Consider the following 21,264-nt stretch of genomic DNA (forward strand, 5'->3'; position numbering starts at 1 on the left):
GAGTCTATGGAAAGAGGTGGATTGGCGTTCCACTTTAGCCAAAGGATTTGATGAAAATAATGTGCGTCTGTCTCTTCTAGGTGACATAGTCATATTAAAATCCCTCCCCAACAATCATAAAGGGCTGAGCGTATTTTCTGAGTTTCCCAAGCACATCAGTGAGAAACTGGATTTCACCAGGAAGCGTAAATGTTAACCAGAGTAAAAGAGCATGATAGATAATCGCAGTCCAGGAAAATATATCTACCATGGGGGTCCATATGATTTTACTCTCAGGGGGCAAGATTTTGTTAGCGATATGGCAACTCCTGCTTTACCAGAGGGGTCAGAGGCTATAAATGAGACAGGGAAATGTTTTGTAGCGAATTTAAAGCATCCCCTAGAGCGGAAGTGAGTCTCCTGGACTAGAATCATGTCAGCGGCTGATGATTTGAACTCCTTCAAGGCTAACCATCGTTTATGAATGGAGTTCAAACCCTTCACATTTATAAGTGAGCATCCGTAAAGCCATTATAACGAAACATAGTTATGCTGTAGCTATCGATAAAAAATCAAAAACAAAAAGCAAAAAAAAAAAACACAAAAAAGTCCATGGTGTATCCTGTGGAGGGAAAGAATAGGGTAGCATGTAACAACATTGAGATTCAGAATTGAAAAGAGGTCTAAACAGAGTAAGCAAAAAGTGAAAAATAGGTCAAAAAAGGACCTATAAAAACACAAATTCTGTGAACTATAGCCTGAGGGGTCAGGACCACTCAGGATTCCACAGCCGTGGGTCAAAATGAGGGGCATAGGGGGCTCCAACCTGTCTGGAGTGATCTCCGCCGTCTTCCAGCGAAAAAAAGGAAAGCCAATAAAAAGTTTGAATTGTAGCCAACTATAAAGTCAACCCATGGGTATGGGTGAAAACTTCCCAAATTAAGGGGAACTCGGTAGTGTGCGGTCCAAGGCAGGATTAAACCAAGTGTTTTTAAGAGGGCTCTCAAGCTGCGATCCTGGGAAAAGGGTATCGCTGAGGTGTAGAAAAGGCCCTCTGTGATTTCTGGCGAGCAGTGGTCCAGATCCGACCTGGGTTGGATGCAGGTTTAGGTGTTGCAGGAAGTGGCACAGGGTCCTCATCTGGTAGCGGCGGAAGACCAAGATTACATATGAACTCTTCGATTTCCTGAAGATCCCTCATGGAGAATTTTGTGCCATCTCGTGACGCAGACAAACAAAAGGGAAAGCCCAAACGGTACGTGATTTGATGATTTTGCAGGTGTGTGGTCACCGGGTGGAAACTGCGACGCATAGCGAGGGTTATAGGTGATAAATCGCTAAAAAATTGGATTTTAGCACCCTTGAATTCCAGCCGTGTTTAATTGCAGGTGGCCATAGTGAGGGCTACCTTGCTATCATAATAGTGAAAGCATACTACCCTGTTTCCCCGAAAATAAGACCTAGCGTGATTGTCAGTGATGGCTGCAATATAAGCCCTACCCCCCAAATAAGCCCTACCCTGTTTCCCCGAAAATAAGCCCTACCCTGAAAATAAGACCTACAAGGACTTTAACTAGGGCTTATTTGGGGGGTAGGGCTTATATTGCAGCCATCACCGACAATCACACTAGGTCTTATTTTCGGGGAAACAGGGTATGATATCCCTGGGATTTTCCCCTGCAGAGGGCTTAGGGGCCAGTGATCTGTGTGCCCTGTCCAGTTACCGGTCTGTCAGGGATAAGAGGGGCTATGGTATTAACCGGTTCAATACAGGGCATTTTCACCCCCTTCCTTCCCAGACCAATTTTTGGTTTTCAGCACTGTCGCATTTTAAACGACAATTGCGCGGTCGTGCGACGTTGTACCCAAACAAAATTTACGTCCTTTTTTTCCCCACAAATAGAGCTTTCTTTTGGTGGTATTTGATCACCTCTGCGGTTTTTATTTTTTGCGCTATAAACAAAAGAAGAGCGACAATTTTGAAAAAAACACAATATTTTTTACTTTTTGCTATAATAAATATCCCATTTTTAAAAAAAAAAAAACTAATTTTTTCCTCAGTTTCGGCCGATACGTATTCTTCTACATATTTTTGGTAAAAAAAATCGCAATAAGCGTATATTGATTGGTTTGCGCAAAAGTTATAGCGTCTACAAAATACGGGATAGATTTATGGCATTTTTTTTAAAAATTATTTATTTATTTTTTTTACTAGTAATAGCGGCGATCGCAATTTTTTTTTTCGTGACTGAACATTATGGCGGACACATCGGACACTTTTGACACATTTTTGGGACCATTCACATTTATACAGCGATCAATGCTATAAAATTGCATTGATTACTGTATAAATGTGACAGGCAGGGAAGGGGTTAACCACTAGGGGGAGACAAGGGGTTAAATGTTTCCTAGGGGAGTGATTATAACTGTAGGGGGCGGGGACGTACAAGGGGAGGAGACCGATCAGTGTTCCTCTGTACTGGGAACACAGATCGGTCGCCTCTCAAGTGACAGGATGTGGATCTGTGTGTTTACACACACAGATCCACGGTCCGGCCCGGTTAACGGGCAATCGCGGGTGCCCAGCGGATATCGCGGCCGCCGGGCACAAGCACCGGGTCCCGAGTAACGCGGCGGGCGTGCGCCTCCCAGACGGCCGGGAAGCCCAGGCTGTCATATGACGTCCACCCAGGATGGGAGATCCCATCTGTGGACGTCATTTGACTATGGCTGGGTAGTGAAGTGGTTAAAGAGGCTTAATAGGTAGGTATGAATCTCTCGGTCTCCTACAAATTCAGGGATGCCCCTGATATGCAGATTTTGGCGGCGTTCCCTATTTTCTAAATCTTCTTGCTGGGATTGGACCTGGGAAATAGATTGTTTCAGGCCCGCATTGTCTTCCTCCAAAACATGGACATACTGTATTAAATCGTCAAACTTAGTTTCTAAAGTGTCAGTACGTTCACCTATGTGTGTTATCTCCCCCCTCAGTTCTTGAGCAAGTTTCCCCACTTCTCTGGTGATGGTACATGTGGGTGCAAACAGCAGGGGAATGTCTCCTACCTCCTTGTGCACGTATGCGGGATCCGAAGGCCGGGGATTCGGGCCTACGCAGGAAGCAGTCCAGTGTCTGTGAAGGCTGCAGCTCCGGAGTGAGTGATAGAGCCATTTGCTTTAGCCCGTACTTCACCATGGGTTGCCTGAGAGGTTCGATGGTTCAGTATGAGGTCTCCCGTGGCTGGAGGAGCTCGCGATCGCTTTGCAGGAGCAATGGAAGGCGGCAGGGATAGGAGCGGAGGAATCACACATCTGCCATCATCGAATGCCGCGCATGCGCCCCCTACTTTTTATTATTAAAAAAATCCAATAAATTCAATTTTAGTCATACACTTAGGCCAAAATGTATTCAGCCACATGTCCTGGGCAAAAAATAAATAAATAAGCGTATATTTATTGGTTTGCTCAAAAGTTATAGCGTCTACAAACTACGGTACATTTTCTGGACTTTAAGCAACTTTAAGTTTATGACTGCCTATATAATTTCTTGAGGTGCTAAAATGGCAGGGCAGTACAAAATCTCTCCAATTTTTTTTTTCTTTTTTGGAAAGTAGATACCCCAAGGAATTTGCTGAGAGGCATGTTGAGCTCATTGAATATTTTATTTTGTTGTCACAAGTGATTGAAAATTTACAAAAACATTTTTTTTTTACACAAAGTTGTCAATTAAATGATATATTGCTCACACATGCCATGGGTATATGTGGAATTACACCCCAAAATACATTCTGCTGCTTCTCCTGAATATGGGGATACCACATTTGTGAGACTTTTTGAGAGCCTAGCTGCGTACAGGACCCCGAAAACCAATCACCGCCTTCAGGATTTCAAGGGCGTAAATTTTTTATTTTACTTCTCATTACCTATCACAGTTCCAGAGGCCATGAAATGCCAAGATAGCACAAACCCCCCCAAATGACCCAATTTTATAAAGTAAACACCCCAAGCTATTTGATGAGAGGCATGTTGAGTCCATGGAATATTTAAAGCAAAGTTACACCCAAAAGTGGAACTTCGGCTCATTGTACTCCTTCCCCCCTCCGGTGCCACATTTGGCACCTTTTGGGAGGGAGGGAGGGCAGGATACTTGTCTTTCACAGGTATGCTGTCCCCACTTCTGGGAGCCTCAGCCGCAGGTATTGATGTCACTGCGGGGCTCCCTCCTCCTTCCTTGGCAGCCGAGCCAGTAGGAGAGAGGAGCGGCGTTTCGGGCATGCGTAGTAGGATTCCCCAGCGTGAAGCCGTAAGGCTACACTGCCAGATTCCCTTACTTGCAATGGAGGCGACAACACCCAACAGCTGATAGAAACATCAGCTGCGGTGCCGATATCGCTGGACTCCAAAACAGGTATGTGTCCGATTATTAAAAGTCAGCAGCTGCAGTATGTGCAACTGCTGGCTTTTATTTTTTGCAGTGGTGGGCGGGCCTCCGCTTTAATATTTTGCAACAAGTTTCAGGAGAATGGCATTTTTTTTTTCTTTTTTTTTCTTTTTTTTTTACACAAAGTTGTCACTAAATGACATATTGCTCACACATGGCATGGGTATATGTGGAATTACACCCCAAAATACATTCTGCTGCTTCTCCTGAGTACAGGGATACCACATGTGTGGGACTTTTTGGGAGCCAAAAATGCCAAGATGGCACAACCCCCCCCCCCCCCCCCCCCAAAATTACCCCTTTTCGGAAAGTAGACACCCCAAGCTATTTGCTGAGAGGCATGTTGAGTATTTTGCAGATATCACTTTGTGTCACAAAGTTTTGAAAAAAGGAAAAAAAAATTTCCTTTTCTTTATTCATTTTACAAAATGTGGCGTTTACAATCTCTATAACTTGAGATCCAGCTGTTCTGGTAAGTGGCGCTGATTATATGTGAAAAGAAGCACCGGGTGAAATTTTTACACCTTTTTGTTTCAAATAACTTTTGTCTTTGTTATGGAAACATATTGACTTTGAATTTACATAATTTGTATCACAATATTGTTCATATTTGGATTGTGCGCTTATATTTTTTCTATATGTATCATTAGCTGAGTATTTAGGCTATCATAAGCAGCAGCTTCACCTTTATTTATATATATATATATATTATTATTATTAAGCAAATATATATTTTACACACACGATCACGCAATTGCCATTTAAAGTGGTGCAGTGCTAAATAGCAAAAAATGGCCTGGTCATGAAGGGGCAAAATCTTCCAGAGCTTAAGTGGTTAAAGAAAAAACACAAGAAACATGATAAGAACACATGTAAACACTGCATCTACCAGTCATTGGACCCAGTGCAGCCCTCTAAGCCACAGAACTATAGTATGTCCTCACCTTTCCTGTGTAGAAGAGATCTTCCCTTTTTACAGTGCCATCTGCAATCTTCTTCTGGATGGCCCGACCTACTTCTTTTTCATTCTGATACAGGTGCGCTCCATCAATATGGCGGAAGCCAACCTCAATGGCAACTTCGGTGGCTTGTTCACTGAGGGAGACCGGGATCTAGAGCACAAGCAGCCATATGTAAATTGTTAATTAGTGTAAAAAAACATAGCATATTTCCATTAATGGCTAAATACAATTTGTAAGAGTTAAGCCTAAAATAATAGCCAATTTAAAGGCTTCATAGCAGTCTTAGAACTGAATTAATCAGCGTTTGTTCACTGTAGCTATTCAATAAAATGAAGAAATTTTAAGAGCAACAACTGGAGTGCGGATCATTTTTTCTACATTACTCTACTCAGCCAGCGACTGTGGATCGAGCACCTGGGAGCTCTGCTATCTATGTGGTGTATGGATAGTACAACTGACTTTTCTGTTTATACTAGCAGTCTTACATATGTGTGAAATATTCCACCATTTCCCATTGGCGTTTCTGTTGAAATACAATTGGTTTCCTACTAATATCTTTCCTATGTAAGTTCTTACAAGCCCCCGTGCCACACTGATGGACATTACTCATCCTCTGCATTTATGTGTCAAAATTATACAACTCACAGTAGTCGCCAAAAATATTTTTTAATATATCATCATTTTATCATGATTTTCAGTTTAATAAAGCCACCTATCCAAAGTTCAGTCTGATTGTGCACTCTCTGTAGAAACCTCTTCTCACCGCAAACGTTACAATCTGATTTTACAATTTCCTTTAGATTTACCAAGAATGTATGTCGCGCAAGGGGCTGCCTGATTGGATATAAATTGTTTGGATAGTTTAGGTAGCTCCTCACATTGGATAATTTTAGAAGGTGTAAAGTTATTTGTACAGAAATTGTATGGTCAAATTGCAGCATATATGGTGACCATAAACGGTGCAAAAAGACTGAACAATCAAAGTTTTATTCAAATAAAAATCTGGAATAGACATTAATCAAACAAGGCCAAAATGGCATGGCCAAGCTTTGGTTTCAGTTTACCCAAGTCAACCAGTTGTGGCAAAAAATAATCTATCATGGTTCAATAGATGGCATTTTTCTCACCCTTGTGAGTTGCTTACAAGTGATCTGCATGTAAGGCTGCAAAAAATGCCATAGATCTACCCTGTACTACTGTTTTCTTTCCATTACAACTATTTGACTTGGGTCAATCTAAACTGTCACTCTCTGTTGCTCATCCCTTAGCCATGCCATTTTTGTCTTGTTAAACCAATGTTCGATTTGCTCATTCCGTTGAATTGGACATTGACTTTTCAATATTATTGCACTGTGTATGGCCACCAAAACTAAATTTGGCCTAGATCTAATGGAGATTATACAGTCAGATTGTGTAACACATATGGTCATCTTTAAGATTTAAGGTTGGTAGCAGACACTTTATTATTTTTATAAATTTGCACATAATCTTTTAAATGGGGGTGCATACTTAACACTGATTTTAAGAGAATTCTGGGCTTTCCAAAAAAAAGAAAGCATACCTTTTTACTTTCTGACTGTTTCAGTCTAATTAAAAGGTAAGGTAACCTTTGTACACTTTTTTTTTCTAAATTCCAGCTTCCCTATGCACCAATATAGCATTCATGTACTGTTTTTGCAAAAATATCAAAGCTTTCCATTAAATCTACAGTCACTTACTTTTCTTGTCCTAATCCATGTTTCCAGACGTTTCAATTAGTAATATCTTTCTTCCTTACATACTGTAGGTCATGACACGGGAAGGAGTTGACCAGCTGACCTGATTAGCACACACCCTGCATCATCCACCCACCTACTCCCAGGTGCACATTTTTTAAATGAAATGCAATCCGTGATCACCCTTCTCCCTGAATACACAATCAGATTGCATGCACACGGGAGCCGACAGTCACAGCACAGGCCCTATAGAAACGGCACGATCGTGCCCTTTCTTCAGTGCGCATGCGCCGATGACGTTGGCGCAAGCTTATATGGTAAATATCTCCTAGACCATGCAGGTTCAGGAGATATTTCCAGTACCTACAGGTAAGCCTTATTATAGGCTTACCTGTAGGTAAAAGTGGTGTGTAAGGGTTTACAACCACTTTAAAATCTAAGTGAGGAGGAGGAGTATATATAGAGCAAAGGAAGGGGAGTGTCCATCTCCTCACTCACTGGGCTTTGTGTGTAATCTGAGCTCCTGACATTGAGGGTTATTTAAAGTACAAGCATTTCATAGCAAAACAGTATATAACAGGCTGAAAAAAATAATGTTTTCCTTGCATGGTCAATAAAACCAACTAAACAAAAATATAAATCCTTTATAAATATAAAATAAAATAATATAGTGCCTTGAAAAGGTATTCATACCCCTTGACATTTTCCATATTTTGTCATGTTACAACCAAAAAGTAACTGTATTTTATTGGGATTTTATGTGATAGACCAACACAAAGTGGCACATAATTATGAAGTGGAAGGAAAATGATAAATGGTTTTCAAATTTTTTTTTACAAATAATTATCTGAAAAGTGTGGCGTGCATTTGTATTCAGCCCCCTTTACTCTGATACCCCTAATTAAAATCTAGTGGAACCAATTGCTTTCAGAAGTCACCCAGTAAATAGAGTCTACCTGCGTGTAATTTAATCTCAGTATAAATAGAACTGTTCTGTGAAGCACTCAGGGGTTCGTTAGAGAACCTTAGTGAACAAACACATCATAATGGCCAAGAAACACACCAGACAGGTCAGGAATAAAGTTGTGGAAAAGTTTAACCACTTCATTACCCGGCTATAGTAATATGACATCCGCAGGAGGGATCTCCCATCCTGGGTGGGCGTCATATGACGTCCTGGGCTTCCCGACCGTCTATGGGGGGCGCGCATCCCCTAGACGGCCGGGACTCCCGTTGTGAGTCCCCACCCCCTACAGTTAGAATCACTTAGCTGGGACTCCCCTTGTGAGTCCCCGCCCCCTAAAGTTAGAATCACTCCCTAGGAAACATAATTAACCCCTTGATCACCCCCTAGTGTTAACCCCTTCCCTGCCAGTCACATTTACACAGTAATCAGTGAATTTTTTATAGCACTGATCACTGTATAAATGTGAATGGTCCCAAAAATGTGTCAAGTGTGCGATATGTCCGTCGCAATGTCACGAAAAAAAACGCAGATTGCCTCCATTACTAGTAAAAAAAAAAAAAAAAAATGCCATAAATCTATCCCGTATTTTGTAGACACTATAACTTTTGCGCAAACCAATCAATATTTTTTACCAAAAATCTGTAGAAGAATACATATTGGCCTAAACTGAGGAAAAAATTATTTAAAAAAAAAAATCAATATTTATTATAGCAAAAAGTAAAAAATATTGTGTTTTTTTTCAAAATTATTTTGTTTATAGCGCAAAAAATAAAAACTGCAGAGGTGATCAAATACCACCAAAAGAAAGCTCTATTTGTGGGGAAAAAAACCCCATAAAATTAATTTGGGTACAGTGTTGCATGACCGTGCAATTGTCATTCAAAGTGCGACAGCGCTGAAAACTAAAAATTGGTTTGGGCAGGAAGGGGGTGAAAATGCCCTGTATTGAAGCGGTTAAAGTAGGGATAGGTTATAAAAAAATATCCAAAGCTTTGAATATCATACAGAGCACTGTTCAATCCATGATCTGAAAATGGAAGGAGTATGACACAACTGCAAACCTACCAAGACATGCCCGTTGTCCTAAACTGTAAGGAGATGGTAACTCTGGAGGAGCTGCAGAGATCCACAGCTCAGGTGGGAGAATCTGTCTATAGGAAAACTACTAGTCGTGTACTCCACAAACATTGCCTTTATGGAAGAGTGGCAAGAAGAAAGCCATTGTTAAAAGAAAGCCAAAAGAAGTCCCGTTTGCAGTTTGCGAGAAGCCATGTGGGGGACACAGCAAACAAGTGGAAGAAGGAGCTCTGATCAGATGTGACCAAAATTGTACTTTTTGGCCTAAAAGCAAAATGCTTTGTGTGGCAAAAAACTAACACTGCAAATCCAATTGAGAATCTGTGGCAAGACTCAGAAATTGCTGTTGCAGACGCTCTCCATCCAACCTGACAAAGCTTGAGCTATTGTGCAAAGAAGAATGGGCTAAAATGTCACTCTCTAGATGTGGAAAGCTGGTAGAGACATCCCCAAAAAGACTTGCAGCTGTAATTGCATTCAAAGGTTTTTCTACAAAGTATTGACTCAGGGGGGCTGAATACAAATGCACGCCACACTTTTCACATATTTATTTGTAAAACATGTTGAAAACCATTTATCATTTTCCTTCCACTTCACAATTATGTGCCACTTTGTGTTGTTCTGTCACATAAAATCGCAATAAAATACATTTACGTTTTTAGTTGTAACATGACAAAATGTGGAAAATGTCATGGGGTATGAATACTTTTTCACAGCATTGTAAGTGCAGACAATGTTCTCAGGCAAGCTCCTGGTGCCAGAGACTAGCACTGTCAATCAAAGCTAATTAGGTATTAGCTATTGACATTTCCTGATATATTTTACTTTGCAAATTGTCCACCTTTTTGCATAGGTACGGTTCACCTGACTCTCAGAACAGGGACGTGCGGTGAGGCCAGTGGCTGGTGAGGCACTGGCTAGTATCAGAGCCAGATACACACAGGTTACATACGTCGTGAACGTTAGAGTGAGAACAATAATTCTAGCACTAGACCTCCTCTGTAACTCTAAACATGTAACCTGTAAAAATGTTTAAAGCGTCACCTATGGAGATTTTTAAGTACTGAAGTTTGGCTCTGTAATGAAACAGCCCACACTCCGCTTGAGTGCTTTCGTCATATGCCACTTCCTCCCAGTCTGAATATAGATATCAGATATTCCAAACCGTTGACAAGCAATAACTAGACAGTACTCGTTTTGGTTGCTAAACATGAAAACTGTTTATTTAAACACAGGTACACAGAGGAAACACTCGAGACAACCCCCCCCCCCTACACTTTTGCATTCAGGGCGGGGTAAACTTTACCTCCTCCAGTAGCATGACACACAGGTATTCAACTATCCAATAGTAGACTGTCTTTGGAAGGGGCTGCTGGAGGAATACCCCTCCCCTCTCACAGCTTATGCACATAGACATACATCCCATAATACTTTGCTCACAAGGCAGACACAAACAATAGAACAATGGAATACAGACACACCCCAAACGACCTAGCAAACAGTCCATAACAGTATGGGACAATATAATATATACAAAACATTCCAGTGTGGTTATACAGTGAGTCCGATTAGTACAGATCAGACAGGGGTTCTCGTTCACCCTGTCCCCCGAATGGACAGGGTGACTTACACAAAGGAGGGGCCATAGGAGCTGGACCATGAGCTTCCAGTGCTCTCCAAGGCAAGCTGGGTTCCACAAATGTCACAGATGCCAATCCACAAGTGTGCGCAATTTTAAAGCATGACATGTTAGGTATCTATTTACTCGGCGTAACATCATCTTTCATAGTATACAGCTAACTTTATACCATGAAATACCATGTAACATAAAAAGTTGCAATGACCACCATTGTATTTCCTAGGGTGTCTGCTAAAATAACATATATAATGTTTGGGGGGGTCTGAGTAATTTTCTAACCAAAAAATTATGACTTTTACATGTAGGAGAGAAGTGTCAGAATTGGCCTGTGGCAAGGGGTTAATTACCATAAGTAAGTAATATACAAATAATTATTATATATTTTTTAAGGTAATTTACTATATTTTTAAAAACTGTACTCAAGCAGGTGACTTAATGGACAAATTGCAAATTGTCCACCTTTATTCATCTCACAGTACCATGGCATAAAGGATGGAAAGCTACAGCTGAAATGTTAACATAAGACTTTGCAAACAGAGTGAAAATTCCACATTCCATATCACCCACAGAGTTCAGGTAAAGTGGAAAGAATAAACCAAACGATTAAAGATAAAATAAGGAAGGCTACGGGTGGCACATTTGCCAAATAGAAAACTGTGCTGCCTGCAGTTTTAGCAGAAATAAGAATGACCCCTTCCAAGACCAATCACTTGTCCCCTTTTGAGATCCTGATGGGTCGACCTTTTCCCACGCCCTGGATTAAGAAACCCTTGGTAATAGAGCAGGGAGATCTGAGTTTGATACAGGACGAATATTGTAGAAACTTGATTATGAAGCTGAATGGCATCTACGGTAAAGTATTCTCTTCTTTTCCATTATCCTCACAAGAACCAAACACGAGTTCCAACCTAGAGATGTGGTCGTAATTCACCAGCTGAACCGGACCAAGAAGCAAGATTAGCCTTTTGGTCTGCCCACTAGCGTAGTTGCAGTGACCAGAACCGCTGTCCTTACGGAACAATCCTGGGCCTGGATCCACGACGAGAGGATAAATAAATACCACAAAGGACCCAGAAGCAAGATGCACATAAAGGAGGTCAAGCAGGTGATGCAAATCCTCGAAGAGCGAGTGAAACAGGTGATAAAAGACTCTGAAAAAGATGACCTCACTTCTCTCCCCTCAGACATTTGGGAAAGCCTTGTGCCTACTCTTTATGCTGACACTGATAGTATTTCTGCCCATATGGATCATCACTAACTGTATTCATCACCCTGAGGACTTGGGTGCCCTAAAAGCCATATGCAGCCCCCCTTCTAATGGAACAGTAACTAGACAAAGGAGGGAATCCAACGTGGAGGGCCCAAAGGACTCATACCCCCCTACTGATAAAATGTTGTTACTTCAGTATAAGTATTCTTATGCTCAGAAGTCAGGTTATGACAAATGTTGGGTATGTAGTAAATTGCATCCAAGCACACTCCAAATTCCTCTCTTAGCTGGCCCTGTAAATATAACTCAGTTTTTGAATGGTACTCATGTGACTATAACCAAAATATCGGCCATACATGCAAATTACACAATTTCCTTCCCGATAATTGGTAGAAGCCACTCTCCACATTGGTGTTTTAACTTAGGTAATTCCTTAAATAAAAGGTCAAAAGATATTCCGAAGATCACAGTTTAATATCTCTTTAAACAGAGATTTGTCCTCCATGTTTCACACCAATAACCCAGAACATAATACAAATTTAAATACCGTCTTGAATAGGGGAGTGGGTACCAACAACCCTGTGAGTTTCATTTTGAACCAGTTGACCATGGCCGCCATTTCTGAAAGTTTTAAGGATACTATAAGCCAACGATCATTTTCCCTAGGGGATAGTGTATATGTATGTTGTATGTAAGGAATGCAATCCATGGATACCGGTTGGTACCCTTGGGTGGTGTTATTTGGCCTCATTGATTACAGTGATGAGAATCATAGGGGATGAAAAAGGAAAGCACCAACATCTTTTTAAAGCTAGTGCATACCCCAAGTACCACCTTAAACACATAGAGAAAAGAGAGATATTTCTTGAAAAGGATCAGGCCTGGGCATGGTTTCCCTCATGGAGAGGATGGGGAATAGAACTGATGAAAAGATTGAATAACTACTCCAAAGTTATGGATGAAATTATGGAAAAGATTTCTGTAGACATCAAACTGTTAAGTATTGAACAAAGGGCTATTCATAAACAACTAGATATGCACAAAGTAGCTATCAAATCCATAAGTGTTGCTCTGACTGGGCTCTGTGAAGTATTGGAGGACTATGAATGCTGCACATGGATTCATAACATCAGTACTGAAATACCCGATTATTATGATATAATTGATAAAAACCAAAAGGAGGTGTCGAACCTCCAAGCTGAAGCCAGAGATATTGCCAAAGATGGGTGGAGCTCCTTTAAGGAACTAGGAGGTTTCAGTGATTTTTTTGGTTCCATTTTCTCTTGGTTCCGACAGGCAGGGATTTTAATTGTAATGTGCCTGGTTTTTATCTTTGTTATATATATATATATATATATATATTGTTCAAGCTTATTCAATGTATCTGTAATTATACGCAATTAAATTACCCCACACAGAGAACAGTGATCATGGTGAAATCACTTTGTGATCTAAGGGGGGATTGAAGGGTGAGAAAGCGTTAGGTGAGAAAGCGTTAACAAACTGAGACATTGACAGTAGCTGACAGGGGAATATCCTTATTTTAGGGTCCTATTTGTCACAATGACCACAGGATAGATAAGGTCTGGTAAGATCTGGTTTTGAAATTATGTCTTCAAAGTCAAAACGTCAGCATTAAATATTTTAAATAAGTCTGAAATGTTATGTCTCATGTGATGAACTTTGTCCTTCCTCCCTCCTTCCCTCCTTTCTCTTTAAGTTGTGCAATATTCTTTGTCCATATTTTGTATAAAGGTACAGCCCACGCTGCCAATAAACTAAGCATTCATTGAAATGGCTATTTTTTCTTGTGCATTGAATGCTTCCAGAGCTCTGACAGAATTAACCCTTACAAGGTACACTCTACATTCTCCATGGCAGGTGATGCTCTTTTGCAGTGGCCCTATTGCTGGAGAGGAAGTCAGGAGGAACAGGGTTCCTTTATGATTTTCTGGGTCACTGGGGAAGCCATCCTATTGGATGCTGCCGCCCCATGTGACTCAAGCAGCAATTTTGGATCAGGCAAAGCCTTTTTAAGGCCCTGACTCCCGAGTTGTGGCATGCTTTGGCAATTGGATAGGTACCCCATCTGTGAGGGACAGTAATAGTGGATGCTGCCCTGGGCCTCTTCGAGTTCAATCAAATGCCCTTAGCATCCTCCAGCGGATAATGGAGTCTCAGGTATTTCCACTTGGAGACTGTGCTAGTGCACCTTGACGACATTATTTTCTCAAAGACATTCGAGAAACACGTACTACATCTGGACCGGCTGTTGGTCAAAAACACCAAGCATGCTAGAGAGAGCAAGCTGGAACCCAAATGGTAACACACCACCTACCAAACAGTGGGTCAGCTCTTCCCACCTACTCCAATCTATGATTTGATTTTCAAAGGGCCCAGTCCCATTCAAAGGAGACTGCATCGGAACATGCTGAGGCCCTGTGTGTTGGGTGGCAGCTGCCCTCAAAGATCCACTGACAGCCAGGAGGCGTTTAGCCCTGCAGACCTTCCTCCGACTGAATGGTTTCTACCACCTGTGACCAGACAACATATAGGGGGTGTCGGTCAAGGCTCCATCTGGGTCCTCTCCTGTAGTACGCCACTGTGTGAGTATTGGCAAGGACAGAGCTCATCCCAGCTCCAATGATACAACAGACAAAATAGGTGCTATGTACTGCACATCACTGCAAGACCCAGTGATATGTCAAATGACAGCTTCAACCAGTGCTTCAGCCAAGCCATACCCCAACGTGTTTCACTCTGCCCCCGGAGCTGAATCGTTGGGATAGAGACTCCATGATAAGGGGGAGTATAAATGCATTTTTAACTGCCATGTAATTAAGCAAATAAGAGTAAGGTGAACATTTGTCATATTCTACCACCTATCATACTCAAGTCTCTGGCCTCCCAGGTCCCAGAACCTGATAATTTTGCTGACAGTAGCCCAGAGGGCCCATCCACCCCATCCAGTTCCATGGACTGTACTGACGCGATAGAGGATTCCCCTGCAGGCTCAGGTGATAAGAGAGTAGAAGACACACCTAACCCCTTGCCACCCGAGGCCCCCTGCTGATGAACCTTTGCTAAGTGACTCCATTGAGAGTCAGAAGACCCAATGCCCTTTGTGGTCTAACCGTGGGCAACTGTTTCATGTTGTTGTGATGCTAAGGACAGCATCTGTTAAGGAAGGGGGGGGGTGTTGGCAGGTGCAGTCTACTTTCTCCATGGCAGGTGGCACTCTTCCGCAGCGGTCCTGTTGCTGTAGAGGAAGTCAGGAGGAACAAGGTTCCTCTAGTTTCCTGGGTCACTGGGGAAGCTATACTATTGGACACTGCCTCCCCACATGACTCAAGCAGCCATCTTGGGTCAGGCAGAGCCTTGTTAAAGAGGAACTGCAGTCTGCTCACATAATTTGTAATAAAAACATCTTTGCCATTCTGAAGCTTCCCTTCGACCACTTTGCATATTATTTTATATATACTGTGATTCTGCACTTGCCAAATATGCTGTAGAAATTTCCCTCCACTGAGTCTGGCTGCAACCATTTTAACAGTGGGCAGCTGAAGCTGCTGCCTGTTCACTTCCTGGATTTAGACAGACACACAGAGGCATACATCCAGGTCTGCAGCTCTCATTCACCCTCTTTTGACTCATCTCCCCTTCCTTCCTGACAAACTCTCACGAGAGTGAGAGAGAGCTGTGAGATGTCATAAGCCTAGGCTTTTTACCAGACAAGAAACAGGACTTGGGCTGTATAAGGTATTTACTGGCAGAAAAAAATGTTTTACTATCGAAAGTTACAAAGTTAAAACAACAAGGGCAGAAGATTTAATAGATGGAAAGCTGAAAAAATGACTGAAGGTCCACTTTAAGGTCCTGGCTCCAAAGTTTTGGTGCACTTTGGCGAGTGGACAGAGTAGGGACAGGTACCCCATCTGTAAGGGACAGTAATAATGATAGGGAAGGGTTCCTGATGAGGAGGGTAAGAGTAGGGTTCCATCTCTTCTGGACATTCTTCCGATTAGGGACCAGATGACCAGGCCGCATTCAGTCCCCTCTCAACAGACACTGTCATTCTAGCTGGAATCTACTCCTGTTGCGCTACTGAACTGTGAGTATGCTCAGCTGGGTGGCTGTCCCCCCGGGTTTGTTGTGAACTGTTGCTGCATTTCTACAATACAAGTTTTTGCACCTGCCTATGTGAATTTTTGACCCTGCACTATGCTACACCCCACCTACACGTTTTTGTTGGCAATTGTACAGTCAGAGTTTAAAGTGTATGGCCAGCTTTTAGCTGGGTACACACTGTCAGCCCATTCCTGCATCTGCACAACTGATGTGGATGCAGGTATCCCCCCTGATGGGACATTGTATTCTGACAACAGGGACTCCTCTGCTGTATGAGGATACACTGATCAGCACTGCAGCCAATTGGCTGCAAGTGGCTAATTGAACTAGGCTCTCCAACAGGTCCATTTGACGAAAGCCAGTCAGTAGGAACGAGGTTCGAGTATGGACGGATGTAAGATATGATCTGAACTTTGACTGTCTGCAATATGCAAACTAAATAGGAAGTTTATCTGTCCGTCAAGCCGATCTTTCAGCCACAATAAGAAGTTGTTCATTTTGCAATGGTATTACTATTGCTGCTAAATGCGACAGCTTCTTGCTCAGGGCTCCTGGTTGCTAGGAATCCAACAACTGCATAATGAGTAACTAAGACTACTGTGTATCCCTTACTAATTTACATGGGGGGGGGAAGCCAGTATCTGGAGGCCTCCTTGTTTTAAGAGGGATTCCAGAATCTGTTAAGTCTTTCCCAGACCCCCACAAAAACAAAGCAAGGGTAGTGTGTAGGAGGCCCTTGCCCTCATCAACATGGGGACAAGGTGCTTAACAGGGGGTCCTCCCTGGCAAGGTACCCTCCTCATGTTGAGGGCAAATGGCTGATTCAGGAGGAGTGGCAAGGGTTTGCTTACTGCCCCCCTCTTCTCTTATCCAGCCAGGCTGCATGCTCATTTAAAGGTCTAGAATTGATTTTTTCTTTATAAATATTGTTTTTTGCTGCACCATATTATATACATTGTACAGATGCATCACTTCATTGGCAGGTTTAGGGCATCCACCAAGCATATCATTTAACCCCTTCCCACCAAGGCTATGTATGTATGTGGCCTCAAGGAAGTGGTTATTTATCTATGGGGCTGCATATATGGGCTGCTTTGTTTGCGCTGAGAGTGCGCTCCCAGCACAGAGACCAAGCTGTCAGTGGAGCCGCGAGGACCGGTTCCTGATTACCTGATCGTTGCGATAGACTCTGGCTATCACGATGATCAGTCACTGTACAGCCTGTCCCGGTGTTCTGACGAATAGTGCCCGCTATCAAAAAATGCCCGCTCTGGGCTACACATGCGCAGTACGGAACGGCACAACAGCCGATTTACCGATCAGCTGTTGTGATAACATGACAGCGCATGCGCAGTGCGTCGGACACAATAGCCGACGAGCGCAGAGGGACAGAACTAATCTCTGCCTCGCACTTGCGGGGAGTGTTCAGTGTTGTGAAGGGCAGGTTTTTTTGTGTTGATGGGCGGCTTCAGTGCTGCATACATTGTGTACAGAATCGGAGAATAGCATTGTCCCTTTGCAGCACTGTACCCACCCATTAACACAAAAAAAAACTGCCCTTCACAACAATGAACACGCCCCGCAAATGCGAGGCAGAATCGGAGAATAATTCTGTCCATCGGTGCTCGTCGGCTATTGTGTCCAATGCACTGCACATGTGCCGTCACAGCAGCTGATTGGTAAATCAGCTGTTGTGCCATTCCGTGTTGTGCATGCGCAACCCAGAGCGGGCATTTTTTGATAGAGGGCACTATTCGACAGAACACCAGTTTTTTTTTTTCTCCTGTTGAATAGAGAAAAAGATGCATTGTATCTTTTTCTACTAGCTAGAGGAGAAAATTGTAAACTAAAAAATAAATAAATAAATAATATTAATTATTAAATAAATAATAATATTAAATCAGGGTTTGATCTAGGTCAGTGTTAGAGTTGGGGTCAAAGGTCAGGGTCAGTGTATTTTAGGTATTTAGGTTCTGATTTCGTATCAGTGTCAGTTAATGTCAATATCAGTGTGTTTTAGGTAGGATAAAAAAAAAAAACTAAATGTGCATTGTTGTTTCTGGGCCGTACCACCCATACAAACAACAAACAACATACACATGTGGTATCGCTGCAATTGTCATGAGCAGGAGAATTTATTTTTGGTTGTTCTTTGGTGATAGATTATGGTAATAGCAACAAATATACAACTACATTTTTTTTTTTTTTAATATATTTTTTTTTACTATTTTTGTGCCAGTCCATTGTTTGACAATCCCTTGCCTTTTGGTTTTAAGCCCAGGTTCACACTGACAGCGAGACTTAAATTGTGCAAGTTCAGCTGAACTCGCACTATTTCATTCCCGCATGTCAGTCGCGACTTCGTGGGCGATTTCAAAGACATCTGTGTGGGTTGCTGCATAGATGTCAATGGAAATCGCACCCCGAAATCGCGAAAAGTAGTACAGAAACGACTTATGGGAATCGATGCGGTGTCGCACCGATTCAGACGGTGCCATTGCCGGCAATTTGGCATGCAATTTGACATGTCAAATTGCATGCCAAATCGCTCCAATGTGAACCAGGGCTGAAAATCAACCAAATTGATTTTAAAGATTTGGTTCCCAATGGCTTTGATGGGGTTCAGATTATCATTCAGAATTTAAGAGCAGTTGGTGATTGTCCCATAAACTGAACCCAGGTAAATTCGTCTTATCCTTAGTAATAGGCAGTTTCTTTTTATAGGACTGTTGTACAGTGGAAAACTTCATAACTGATAAAAGGAAGAAGTGTGTTGACACAGATGTACGTGGATTTGTCTGACTCAAAGTAATCGGGTTGAATTGTCTAAAGATAAATAAATTGTTGTTCTAGCACGTTCTGTGATAAAGTTTTTGTTACAAGATGTTCTTGACGCCAAGTTCTTTTTTTTAGCCCCTTTCCCATTCATGTGGGGCCTCACAGTGTGCAAGGGCCTGCCCTGAGCCTCTTCTGATCTCTCAGAAGGTTTGCATGTCTCACATTGCATAAATTCCTATAATCCCTAAACATTTCAATGTTCTACATGCCTGTCTGTACTCACATATTCTGGAGCGTACGTCCCAAACCCAATAACTGGAATCTTGCTGCCATCATTCATTAGAAGAGTGGGATGAGAATGATCTGCCATGGCTGAAGCTGAGTCACACTGATATAGAGCAATGTGTGTCAAAGAATACTGAATGTTCACAGCAAGGAGGAGTGTCTGTATAGCTACACGGGGTGAGGTCAAATATACATAAGAATATGAACAGAAGGAATCCTGGGAGTGTAATACCTGCACCAACACCATTTCTACCTACCACAGATTATACTTATAAAAGAATGTTTCATTGCTAAATCAGGAGAAATAAGACAATAATGCCAATATGATTTAAACTTACAGGGCAGGTTTTGATCTGACTGGTGTATGAGGCACTGTGGCGTTTGTTGAGTGGCGTCAGACTTGTTATTTCTTGTACTTGCTCATTGTTGACATATTACATATCAGAATAATTAAATCAAAAACACTTATACAATGCCACGGAATAAATACCCTTATGCCCCGTACACACAGGAAATTCTGCCAGCAAAAGTCCGATGTGAGCTTTTGGTCGGAAGTTCCGACCGTGTGTATGCTCCATCGGACTTTTGCTGGCGGAATTTCCTGCCAGCAAAAAATTGAGAGCAGGTTCTCTATTTTTCAGACAGAAAGAGTTCCTATCGGAAATTCCAATCATCTGTAGCAATTCCAACGCGCAAAATTCCTACACGTGCTCGGAAACAATTCGACGCATGCTCGGAAGCATTGAACTTCATTCTCTCGGCTCGTCGTAGTGTTGTACGTCACCGCGTTCTTGGCGGTCGAAAGTTCAGGGAACTTTTGTGTGACCGTGTGTATGCAAGGCAAGCTTGAGCGGAATTCCGTCGGAAAAACCATCCAAAGTTTTTCTGACGGAAATTCCAATCGTGTGTACGGGGCATTAGGCTCCATGCACACCTGAGCGTAGCGATTTACTGGCGTTTTTCGGGCATTTTTTTTAAAGTGTTTTTGCCGCTTTTTTTCAAGCATTTTTTTAATATTTTTTTTTTATATTGAAAAGATCTGGTAGTGACAGAGATATCGTCTAAACAAAAGCCAGTTCTTGAGTTGTCACCATGACAAAAACATGAATACATAAAGTATAAACGAGCAGAATATTTTACAAGCATTTTTAAAGTATTTTTAGAAGTATTTTACAGCTTCAAGCGTTTCTGTTTAGAAATCAAAATGACTAAGGGGAAGAGAGGGAGAGGAAATTAAGCGTTAGAGCTGCCGTTTGAGCAGAAAACGAGTGACAAAACACTTGTAAATCGCTCGAGTCAGGTGTTTCTATTGAAGTTCATGGGGCCACAATCGCGTGTAATCTGCCACAAAGAAGCTCATGTACTTTTTTGAGCGACAGCCATTTTGCTTCAGGCGACAGAACACTCAGATGTGAACAGGGACCTTTGAAATGAATGGGATTTGGCTTGTTGAGTGCTTTAGAGCTACAAGCTTCCAGCAGAAAATCGCTCAGGTGTGAAAGGGGCCTTAGGCCGGGTTCACACTATATGTGGAGGGGCTCGCAGCAGGGGGTCTGGTGTGTCCCTGTTCTCCGTTTCAGGGGCGAATTAGGTCCGAAATTTTTGCCTGAATTCGGATCTGAAATGGAGCCAAAGACGCACCGGACTCTTCTCCAATGCGCTTTGCGGCTGCCCCAGAGATGTGTGAACCGGCTCCATTGAGAGACGGTCACAGTCTCCTGTCATGCGAATTGAATCCGGCGAAACCCGCATCCAATTAGCATTAGTGTGAACCCATCCTAAATGTGCAAATAGGCTGCAAACCACCTAATGTAAGTTCACTACCAATAGCAATTTTTCATAAACAAATGTGTAGCACTGCTGAGAAAACTAAACAAAAAAAAATATATAAAATAAAAAATCCTCCCCACCTTGTTTTTCTTAGTAATTACACTTAAACATAAATCCACATAAAATGCTCAATATCACAAAATAACAATCAAAAAGCTTTGTACATGCATCCATAAATGCGAGAAAAAAAGTTCAAAAACTTCATCCACTTTCAGGCTGCATTCACACCTTGGCATTTTGAATCACGGGCAGATTT

The 21,264-nt window shown here is 42.1% G+C and overlaps 1 protein-coding gene across 1 annotated transcript in view; it reads right to left on the minus strand.

The window, feature by feature from the left end:
* The window catches only part of LOC141132845 (aldo-keto reductase family 1 member C1-like), a 121,306-nt gene extending 101,972 nt beyond the window's left edge, over window positions 1-19,334 (minus strand). Inside the window, exons 1-2 of the mRNA XM_073621766.1 lie at window positions 19,177-19,334; window positions 5,362-5,529 (exon numbers count right to left, since the gene is read on the minus strand). Of these exons, the coding sequence (XP_073477867.1) occupies window positions 5,362-5,529; window positions 19,177-19,263 (255 nt within the window). The 5' untranslated portion in view covers window positions 19,264-19,334. The remainder of the gene's footprint in view (window positions 1-5,361; window positions 5,530-19,176) is intronic.
* Window positions 19,335-21,264: the final 1,930 nt, after the last annotated feature.

The sequence above is a fragment of the Aquarana catesbeiana genome, linkage group LG03 (genome assembly GCF_042186555.1).
Source record: "Aquarana catesbeiana isolate 2022-GZ linkage group LG03, ASM4218655v1, whole genome shotgun sequence".
NCBI lineage: Eukaryota > Metazoa > Chordata > Amphibia > Anura > Ranidae > Aquarana > Aquarana catesbeiana.